At 54.2% G+C, this 11,475-nt stretch overlaps 1 protein-coding gene across 1 annotated transcript in view; it reads right to left on the bottom strand.

Moving 5' to 3' along the window:
* PCSK6 (proprotein convertase subtilisin/kexin type 6) overlaps positions 1 to 11,475 on the bottom strand; it is a 44,388-nt gene that overhangs the window by 25,462 nt on the left and 7,451 nt on the right. The window contains exons 2-3 of the mRNA XM_009887511.1: positions 5,340 to 5,475; positions 1 to 2 (exon numbers count right to left, since the gene is read on the bottom strand). The exon at positions 1 to 2 is cut by the window's left edge and continues 81 nt beyond it. Of these exons, the coding sequence (XP_009885813.1) occupies positions 1 to 2; positions 5,340 to 5,475 (138 nt within the window). The remainder of the gene's footprint in view (positions 3 to 5,339; positions 5,476 to 11,475) is intronic.

Below are 11,475 nucleotides of genomic sequence, written 5' to 3'. Positions count from 1 at the left end.
TCCTGCTGCTGCAGCCTGCCCACCTGCAAGCAGAGCCACGGGTCAGCATCGCCCCTGGGCACGCTGTCCGCCATCGCCCACCGGCACAGAGCCGGGCATCGCCTGCGGAAATGGGATACGGGATGCAGAAACGGGATGCGGGATGTGGAAATGAGATGGGTGATGCAGAAACGGGATGTGGAAACGGGATGCGGGATGCGAAAATGGGATGTGGGGATCGCAAATGGGACGTGGGATGCGGAAACGGGATGCGGGATGGAGAAATGGGATGGGGGATGCAGAAACGGGATGCGGGATGCAGAAATGGGATGGGGGATGCGGAAACGGGATGCGGGATGCAGAAATGGGATGCGGGATGTGGAAATGGGATGAGGGATGCAGAAACGGGATGCGGAAACAGGATACGGGATGTGAAAATGGGATGTGGGGTTCGGAAATGGGACATGGGATGCGGAAACGGGATGCAGAAATGGGATGGGGGATGCGGAAACGGGATGCAGGATGCGGAAATGGGATGTGGGATGCGGAAAAGGGATGCGGGATGCGGAAACAGGATGCGGGAACGGGATGGGGGATGCGGAAACGGGATGCGGGATGCGGAAATGGGATGTGGGATGCGGAAATGGGATGGGTGATGTGGAAACGGGATGCGGGATGCAGGATGTGGAAATGGGATGAGGGATGCAGGATGCAGAAATGGGATGAGGGATGCGGAAACTGTGCAAAGCGCAGCCCACACCCATCCCAGCATCACCCCATGCTCCTGCAAACTCCCCCAGCTCCTTTGGCAGGGCTGCTGCGGAGGTAGCGACTTCGTTTTGGGGGAATAAAGGATGGATGGAGAGAGGGACAGGGCAAGTTCGGCTCTTTGTGGTCTCTGAGCCAGGGACTGCATTCCTCTCCCGGTGCAGCAAAACCCTTGAGTATAAATAACGTCGCCTCCAAGCATGTGCCTAAACCCCCGCAGCTTAATGAAGCACATGCTGAAGTCCCGCTGGAGGCAAACCACATATTTAAGCGTTTAGTCAAAGTGTTGGAGAAGACTCAGGTGCTTGGCTTAATTTTGGGGCTGATCCTTCCCACCCCCCAAGACTTCACCACCCGGCTCTGGGGCTGCTCAACCCCTCCTCCTGATAAAATAATAAAATTGGGGGCTTTATCCAAGCGCAACACACATTTCCCAAAAATATGGGATGATCACACGTGGCCACGGCAGGTCTCGGGGAACGCGGCCGGCTCCAGAGAGGCGTTTTTGGCACCGGCTGCAGGCGAGGTGGTCTTGGGGCCGACCGCTCTGACATGTGTTTGCTTTTCAGTGGGGCATGACATGTAAAGAGTTCAAACAGGAAATGAGCCGGAAAAGGCCAGAATTGGGAAATGCCGGTGTTAGCCCACGCTGCTGCGGCGGGAGCTGCCTAAGGTGCCGGTTTGGGAGCAGCCACATCCCATCCCTGGTGAGCGTTTTTCCCCCCCCAGACCCTTTATTGCCCACAAAAAGGGCTCTCCTGCCTTCAGCAGGGAGATTTAACCCAGGTTTATTAAGAATAGGTTGTAAAAATAATTTATAGACCAAAGCTTTACGCATGCTCGTGGTGGGGGGAGAAGGGAGGCAGCAGCCGGTGAGCTGGGAAGGCTCTGCAGCACATCCCTCCTCGCCGGACACCTTCTTCCCAACGGCTCAGGGACTTTTGGGAATGGCAGAGATACTCGTGGGGATGTGTCTCTATTCTTTTGATTATAAGGCTTTGCAACGGCAAAGAATAAAAATCCAAAATGCAAGTTTTTGTTGGGGCAATTTCTGTGAAAACTGTCAGCCCAACCAAGTTCTTCTTGCATGGTTTATAGCTTTCTGACTCGGATGGAGGTGGATGGGGAGCTGTGCGTATCAGAAACTCGACAGTTTCCAGCCTAGGGCTTGATTTTTAAACATTTATATTTTAAAGAAAAAAAAAACCAAAACTGTTGAAAGGAAAAAAACCCACAAAAATATATTTATATTTCATAGAAAAATGAGTTTCCACGCTGCCTTGGCTCACGACAGCCCGCTGCTTTGCTTATATATGACGATGGATTTAAGCGTTGGAAGCAAAAATACAACTTCATGGTCTAGTTAAAAACAATAAAAATACATTAAATAGAGGATATGGCCCAATTACCCGGCTTTTCTCCTTAAAGCAGCACTCCTTGGCAGCGTTACGGGGGCTATTGCCACCCAAGCCATAGCTATGACCGTCCCCCAAGGCTTCGCCAGATGCAGGAGCCACGGGAAGATGCGGGATTTTGCCAGGAGCTGCGGTGCCTCACAGGCACATCTTCATCTTAAACGCGCTCCTGATCGACCCCAGCACTGCCAACCGGGAGCTGATGGGAAAGTCTTGTGCGGACACAGAGAAATCAGCAGTTTAATGGCATTGATTTCAAGGAGGGTTTGCTAAATCGATGCGGCTGGTGTGGGAAAACAACAGGCGAGCGGGAAGGAGCCCGGGGCATCCCTGCAAATAGCTCCCGCAGCTTGCGAAACTCAGATCGACTTCCATCACTCATCCGGGAAGGGGGAAAAGCTTCTCAGAAATTCAAAAAAAACCCAAAAAAACAAAAAAAAGAAAGAAAGAAAAAAACAAAAAAGTCTTTTTGCTACTAGAAACAGTCATAACTGTTACAACACAGTCCTGAGCCTGGGGGGTGTTCCCAGCTCTATCCCTGCAAACCCTAATTAGCAATAACGAGGTGACTGTGAGTGGCACCAAAGGACTCCGCGAGGTGGCACAGCTATCACCGAGCTGAACCTTTCACCCTTGCTGGAACGGAGGGGCAGATTTTTACGTTCCCCCTTACTTGGAGATTTTCAGCGGGTGATGCCCAGATCCACCCCCCCATGGCAGCACCACCAAACACGACAACCAGCGCAGAGGAGGATGTAGCTCCCTTTGCAGCTCCAGAAAAGCAACAGCTTCACTTATTCCAGTGGATGTGCAGGAATCAAAGGGGAGATCCAGGACAAACGAGATGGCTCCAGCACGCGTTTGCCATAAAGCACAGCAGAAATAATTTAGGTGGGGTCGATTTTGCAACAGCACGTGGCCAGAGGCACAGGGACTGAGGCTGTGACATCCTCCGATGAGGATTAAGAGACTGGAGCAGCGAGGCTGAAGGCTCAAGCACTGCCAGGGCCAACAGGAGCATCCCAGCGAGCTGGGAAAGTTTTTGGCCAACCCAACTGCAAGATGAATCATAGAATCATAGAACGGTTTAGGTTGGAAAGGACCTTAAAGATCATCGAGTTCCAACCCCCCTGCCCTGGGCAGGGACACCTCCCACCAGACCAGGTTGCCCAAGGCCACCTCCAGCCTGGCCTTCAACACCTCCAGGGATGGGGCCTCAACAACCTCTCTGAGGCAACCTGTTCCAGTGCCTTACAACACTCAAAGTGAAAAACTTCTTCCTAATGTTTAATCTAAACCTGCCCTCTTCCAGTTTATAGCCATTCCCCCTCGTCCTGTCACTACATGCCCCAGTAAAAAGGCCTCCCCCAGCTCTCCTGTAGCCCCTTTAGGCACTGGAAGGCCGGAATAAGATCTCCCCGGAGCCTTCTCTTCTCCAGATGAGCCTGTACAAGGGGTGGCACAGCATGGTGTGACCCCACTCTGCATCCCTCCTCCCCTTCCATCACCTGCCGCATAGCCGGGATCGTATCAGCCCCAAAGGGAGCAGCCGCCGGCCACGGGAATTTCCTGGGGCAAGAGGGGAGCTCAGCAGCAGCGTGGTCCCATGGGGACCAGGCCCCCGGGTACTGCCCTGTGTTCCATGGGTCTCCTCCTCCCCAGCCGCCCGTGTCCTCAGGACGGAGGGTTTGGCCATGGTCCTCTTGTTGGGACCTGGCCCTTGTGCCACCGACCCCCACGGCAGAGCAAACCAATAAATAATGGCACTGGGAACAATAGCCCCTGGAAGGCACGAACCACCCAACAGCTGAAAAACAATTGTATTTGCTGGGTTTTCGGGATTGCTGCAGGATTTGTTTCCACCTTCACTATTCCAGCTTGTGTTTCCTCATGCCTGGTGGTGGTGGTGATGTTTTCCGGCATCGCGCATACTAAGCCAGTGCTGTCCAAATGCCCAGACATCCATGTCCAAATGCCCAGACATCTCCGTCCAAATGCCCAGACATCTCCAAAACGATTTGCAAATGTGCATGGGAGAGGAGGAGAGACAACACATGCCAAGAGGTCTTGAACTCCAAGTGATAACAAAGGATTAAGAGCACGGAGCTAATTGCTCCAGCTTGCAGTCCACAGACCAAGGTAAGGTAAATGTTAATACGACTAAAAGCCAATTGATTCGGTTTGCATTATAACTAGACTCATTTAAATGGAGGTATTTCAATTGCAGAGTTGAATTAATCATTTGCTGGGATGCCTGTGCACCTCCCCGAGGGCAAACAGCTTTAATTAGAGCCCAGCACGCTTCCAGGGCGCCCAAGATCTCCTCACTGAGGTTTCCCCCACCGGCAACACAGCAGCCACGCATGTACCCCCTCAGAAATGTGCTACAGACCCTGTCCAAATATTTAACAGCCAACTGGCTGGGGAAAGCGGGGTCGCTGTGCGGGTCTGGGGAGACGCGTATGGGATGGGATGTGCTGAGTGGGTTGGAAACATCTCGGGAAAGACCACCCCAGGGGTGGCCAGGAGCACCCCAAGGGTGGCCAGACATTGGTGCAAGCCCCAGCAGCTCACCACAGCGCAGGTACCTTCACTGCTGTGGCTTTTTCTGCATTTCTTTCTCCCTCTCCCTCAAAAAAACAGACCCTCCCCATGCATTAACCCTTCCCCTGCTCTGCAGAAGTAGCATCTCGCAGAGCTCAGGTGGAGCGGTGGGAGGAGGAAAGCCGAGGCAGGGGGTGCAGCCCTTCCCCACCACCCCCAATTCAGCTGCGCTGCAAAATCCCTTCGGATGCTTGCTCTAGGAAAAAGCAACGCGGAGCTCTTGCCAAGGATTTCACACATAGCAACCATTGAGGCAGCAAATGTTGTGGCAACTGGATCAACACCCCGAGCATGCAACAGCCTTTCGATCCTGGAAGGCTTTTTTTTGTTTTTTCCTCCCTTTTCTTCCTCCCGGCTTTCAGGCAGATGTTAGCGTTTAGTCACTTCTAAGTATTTTTTCATCGCCGATCGACGTACTCGTGTCCAGTGAGTCACCCCGTGCATGCACAGGGCCGCGGTTCAAGGATGACAATGTCATCGCAAGATGCTCGGGCTCACGCTTGACCCGGACCAAGCCAACGGGGTCCTCCAAGGGGAAGTGGGGACCCCCAACCCACCACCCCCCAGAGAGGCTGGGGGATCCCTGGGCTGCCCAGCCCCGTACCTGGGGGTCCATGCGGAGGAAGTTGTGTGGTCCCCGGCTGCTCAGCGTCGAGCGCTTAAACGTCTTGCTGTGGTGAAAGTGGTAGTAGTTTTCCAAGCTCCCAATCTGCAAAAACAGAGGTTTGTGGTCGTTTTATTTTTTAAATGAGGTTTTCCCCATGGTTGCCCCCCCATTTCGGTGCCGGCGGCATCCCTTAGTGCCTCGGTGCAGCCGTGCCCTGCACCTCAAATCCTTTGCTCAAAACAAAGCTCCCTGGCAAAGCCGGGGTTCAGGGAAGGATGCAGGATAACCGGCACAACGGTTCGGGGAAGGGATGCTGGCACTAACTGGCACAACGGAGCCTGGAAAACAATTTAATGAATTTTCACCCATTAAATGCATCTTTGCAAACTGCCTCCCATCAGCTCCCAAGCTGAAATAATGAGCTAAACATGAGCTCAGCAGCTGCGGCGGAGCCGGGGGAGCTGTACCTCATCGCCCTGCCTTTCCCCACCCAACGCTCCGGCTTCGCCCCGGCGGCAAGAACAGCCCCTTAAGGAGAGGTGAACGCGATCCTTGCTAGCCCCGGGATGCTCCTGGGAAGCATAGGATATAAACGTGCTTAGCCTGGAGTCAGGGACGGTAGCAGGAGTTGTTAAAAAATAAAAATAATTAAAAATCTCCAAGCAAACCAACCATCCCTCCCAAGGGATGTATAACACACGTCCCAGCCTAGAGTCCCTCCCCAGCAGTAAGTGCACCCCAGGAGTGAAGGCGAGCTGGGAAAGGCAGCCCCACTGGTTCCCTTCACCTCGGGGAAGTCCCACATTCCACTTTTACAAATTTTTGCCCCCTTTTTTTTTTTTTCTTGCATGGAGCTGAAGTGTCCTGCATTCGCAGGAAAGCACCGTGCCAGCCACGCTACCCTTCCAAGCCCCGGGGTGGCTGCGCTGCCTCCAGCCCTCTCATCCCAGCAGCTGGAGACACCGGGACTCCTCTTTTTCCATCCTAAAAGCACGGATCGAGTCTCAGGGCTACACAACGCGCCGGGCGACCTCGGCCAGGCACCGCGTGATGAACATCCCACAGGGATTCACAGCAGTGGGGATGGGAAGGACCCAAAAGCTGCGCTCACTGGCACGCGGCTCCCAGGTCACACGGATTTGGTACAAATTGGGTCTCTGCTATAAATTCCCTTTTCCCTGAGGTTGGTTTTCTCTCCCTAAAAACAAAACCTGTCCCGCAGCCCGGAGCTGGATGCTGCAGGGACCTGGTGGCGGTCCCTGTGCCTGGCTCGCAGGACCGGGGTGAGCCACGCTATGGAGTCCCCATCTGCCACCCGGGAGCTGGGGTGATGTCCCCGAGGCCACCTGTGACCCAGGGGCCAGGGTGACATCCCCGAGGCCAGACCAGGGCTGGCTGCGATGGGACAGGGGGGAGCAAACAGGTTTGTCCGGACCAGATGCCGAAGCAGATGATGACAACTACTTACATCTTCATCACGCTTAATACCTCGCGAAGTGCCAGTGCCTCTTACGAGCATTAAATATTTAATTAGTTTTGCTCTGCCTTTTACGCCAGAATGTCATTTCACCGACTTTACTGCCGTTAGTGTGATTTTTGTAATTCGTTTCCGCTCAAGTTCGTTTAAACCCACCCTCCCCCCCACCTTTTCCTGTGCATTACAGCATAACCGTGCATTTTCTTTACCATCTACACGCAAAGTGGTCGCTCGCTGCAATCTGCATTCGACTCTTAAACCCCATTCCTCAAATCCACTCATACTGCGGAATGGGACGGAGGATGCTCCAACCTCCCCATATTTTAGGAAAACCTTGCACGAGGCCACCCTGCCTCTTGCTCACTCCACCTGGAAATCCCAATCCCGCAGCCCGGGTGGTTCAGCTCTGCCTCCGCCGGCTCAGCCTGCAGTTTGCAGGGTTATAATATTCAGTTTATTCTCACCTCTGGTCCCTCCGGCACTCGCCATAACAGGATCACGCTCTATAAACAAGCACCAGCTGAAGAAGAGCTTCTCTTCCCCACCACGGCAGGCGCAGGGATTTTTGGAAATCAATGTGAAATCACCATGCCACGCAAATCACCAAGAGGATGGGGACAGAGGTGACCCCATCCCAGGCTCTGGGGATATGTGACAGAGCAGCAGAAGCAGCACCCTGTGCCCAGGTTCTTTATCCTCCTGGGATTTACAGAGGGGGAAAAAAATAAGAAAAACCTTCTCATGTTGGGGCTAACTTGAAAGCTGGTCCCACTCTGAGCAGAGGTTGGACCTCATGACCTCCAGAGCTGCCCTTCCACCTAAGGTATTTTAAGGAGAAAAATTTAAAAGTGTCTTTTTTTTTTTTTTAATGGAAAAGTATTTGTTCTCCTCCTTGAGGTCAGTCAGCTCAGTGAGGGCTCCGCAATGCAACCCCTGAGGATGGGAGACGCCCAAGAGAGTTTGGTTTTCTCCTGCTCACAGTACCAGCGAGGCCACAGCTCCGTGGCCACAGCGATGGAGACACTGGAAAACCCAGTGGAGCACCCAAGAGGCACGTAGCAGGACTTTGCCAAGGGCTGAGCCTTCCTGACCACCTAGACGAGCAAGTGTGCCCATCAGCTCCTGAGCAGCCAGAAGACAGCTGCCCACACTGAAAGGTCCCAGCTCCACCACAGAGGAGACGGTCTAGGTTGCCACCAACTGTGGCTACAAAGCCCACACGTCTGAAGCCCAGGAGACCATGCCAAGCAGCTCCAGGCATGCTCATTCCCTCCCAAAGTGCATTTACAGCTATCCACCTGGATTTTTTTTTGGACATCTAACTTCTGCCGAGAACGTGCCCGGGCGGTTCTTATTTCCACAAGGATCGATTTTCATTTTCCCAACTGATTCACAGTTTGGGGTTCTGAAGTTTCAGAGGAAACGAGATTATTTTTTTTTTTTTTCTTTTGAGGCAACTTGAATTTGTACCTCAACAAAGATGAAGCGGTTTTCTTTCCCACCTGTTACTGGAGGCAGAGGAAGCCCTGGCTGGTGCTGCCCAGCTCAGCTGGGCTGCAGGTGGAGCAAGCCAGAAGCAACGCGAACACATTTTGCTCCCTGCGATGCCATCATCACTACCCCGCAGGTGTCAATGGCTCTGCTTTCCAAAAACCACACTCCTGCCAACGTCATCCAGCCAAACGGGGAAGGGTTTGAAGCTGAAGGAGCTACTCGTGGCCCCGAAGGGACCCAGACGGTTAGAGACACGTGGAGACATACGGCAAAAGGATGAGAAGCACCAAGCTGCAAGGGGAGAAATCCTAATGGGGTGTAAAGAGAGTAATTCTTTGTGTAAGGTGGTGATGCAGAGGCCTGGGGAGGTGGTGGGATCTCCATCCTAGGAGAGCTTCAGATCTCACCTGGCTGAGGCGCCGTACAGCCTGATTTAGCCTCAAAGCTAATTGGGGGGGTTGGACCAGAGACCTCCAGAAGTCCCTGCCAATAAGAATCGCTCTACAAATATGGTCCTTTAACAGCGTTAAAAAGAGGTATGATTGTAAGGGGTTTGGACACCTCCTGATCTCCTTTTCTATTCATTCCCCTTCTCCCCCAAATCCTGGTGCCACCTGCAAGCAGCGCCAGGTCAGGGAGAGGCACCCAGGAGACGTTCCCGCAGTGGCACCCGGCTCACTTGATGCATTGCCAGGTGGCGACGAGCCCCGTACCTGCCCTACCTCATTAACAGCCGTTAGTATTTTGATCAGGTTCAGGATCGTTTGAGACATGGCAAAGGAGAGAATTTTGGGAGCTGGACACCACCGCGGGCAGCACTAGAGCCCATCAGGGCATTTCTGAGCCCATTTCTTCTCCCCCCCATCACAGCAAAGTCCTCCGCCATCTCACCCAAACCATCCCATTTCTGTAAAACGCAGCTGCAGTGGCGCTGGTGTCCTCCAGGAGGACGGATCCAGCTGGGGAGGCTGTGCCTGCTCCTCTCCTGGGGACACCATCGGGGACAAAGGCTCCAGCCGCTGAGTTCCTGCCTTCAGGAACATCATTCTCAGATGGTCACGGAAAGATTCAGTTCAGTAAGGACCGAGCCCAGGGCTGCAACACCACCATGGCTCCAGCATCCCCCAGATGACAGGAATCCAGGAAAGCTCCAATTCCAGCCCCAAATGAATCCTGTCTGCCTCCTGCGCTGCAGGTAAGACTGCTGAGGACGTGCAAGCCCTCCCAAAACTTACAGCATCAGACACCGCACAAGGAAAAATTCATATAAATCCTGTTACTGGGATAGGAACGGGCTCGTCACCACCCCCGGGACGGCAGCGGGGGCACTGCCCGGAGTACTGGTACCGCACAGCCCTCGCAGCGCCCTTGGCCAGGGCCTGTCCCAGCTCGCCCCAGCACGGCACAGCGAACAAAGACTGGCGGGGAGGAATGAGCAGGAATTTGGAGGTGCAAAAGCTTTTCCTTTTGCTTAGTTGTTTGCTTCATTTAAATAGAAGGTGACGCAAATGGTTTCCCAATAGAAACGTCACTCTGCTGTGACCCAGAAGGGTTTAAGGGTGTCTTGGGGCACAGGTTGGGCACGGGAACATGCGGGGACAGCTTGGACATGGGGCACACACCTGTGTGTGCAAACCCCAGCGGTGCCCTTCACAGCCAGGAGCGTGTCAGGAGACCCGGGGATTGCATCTTGGAGGAAAAGAGGTCACCAGCCACCAACGCAGGGCTGAGCCTCCCTTGCACCCATGACCATCACCTCTCCTCCTCTCTCACCGTGTTGGACTCCACCACCTGCCTCCACCCAAACACCTCCCCGGGGCAGGGCGACAGCCTCAGAGCAGGGGGACAGCCCCTTGGCAGGGTTTTCCAGCAGTTTTTGCGCAGGATCAGGCTCCTTAGGAGGACACATCTCACCGGGAATGGTGCTGTCCCCAGCAGCTCTGCGAGCAGAGGATGCAGCGGGGGAAGCTGGGGACACCCAGGGCTCCCCCGCGGGGCTTGGCACACCATGAACTCCGAGCACAACATGGCAAATGCCACCCACAAACGCACGCACGCAGAAAACGCGGTTCCTCGGGGTTTGGCCCTGGACAAGCTCCCCTGGGGGGTCGGAGAGCTGAAGGCAGGGCACCGCAAGCAGCTGGGGAAGCCCCAGTGGTGCACGAGCTCCCAGTATCCGCGGGAAAGGCGGGAGCCAGGAACACCCTGATGCAACCACAGAAATATTTCCCTTGCTCTCCAGCTCGTGCTGGGCTGCCCCGGGGAAGGGCTCAGGGGGAAGGGAGGGATGGATGCTCCAGCAGGGCCACGGCGCACCCATGGGCCAAACGCCACCGGCATTGTGGGGACGAGCTTGGGAAAGCCGGGATGCAAGAGGGCTGGAGCAGATGCTCCAGCGGGCAGGGATGCGGCAAAACCCCGAACCATGAGCTGACGTTAGGCTGATGCAAACCGGGAGAGTGGGAAGCTCAATCAAGATATTCCCTGGCAGAACAGGGATAAACACCGAAAAGCCCTTTGGGTTGCACAACTGCGTTCACCGGGCCCTGTGACAGAGGCATTTGAATACCGTAAGTGATTTTCTCCTTGGTGGGGTGAGAGCAGAGCACAGCAGGTATGGGATGGAGGGTGGGACACGAGGGGTTATCCCCCATGGGAGGTGACAGACAACAGTGCAGGAGACAGCGTCCCCTGTTCAGCCTCTCTCCCCCCCACCAAAAAAAATTTGTTTATGCAGCACCCAGTGACTTTAATTATACTTAAAAACAGGGTTGCAATATAAAGCAAGGTTATAATTTATTGTCCAGGAGACACCTTGGGCAGGATGACACCCTGAAGTGCCACCCAGCCAGAAAAGCACCGAGCAGCCGGGCGGCGCGGGAGCAATAAACTCCGGAGGAAACTCCGAAAGGCAACAGCCCACATCTGGGTTTACAGAGAGGATGAAGAAATTGAGAAGAAAAAGAGCTGCCGTGCTGAAAGTCGCCTTTAAGCCATCCGCGGGCTGTGGGGGATTGAAAGCAAAAGTTCTTCGTGTTCCCAAAATCTCCGATAAACCCGGGCGAGAGAGTCTCAAGTTTGTTAAATCCACAAATAGAACTCGCCGGGATGGGAGGAACTTGTGCAACCCC

Source organism: Charadrius vociferus, unplaced genomic scaffold (assembly GCF_000708025.1).
Source record: "Charadrius vociferus isolate BGI_N301 unplaced genomic scaffold, ASM70802v2 scaffold190, whole genome shotgun sequence".
NCBI classification, from domain to species: Eukaryota; Metazoa; Chordata; class Aves; order Charadriiformes; family Charadriidae; genus Charadrius; species Charadrius vociferus.
This window is presented reverse-complemented; position numbering and strand designations above follow the sequence as displayed.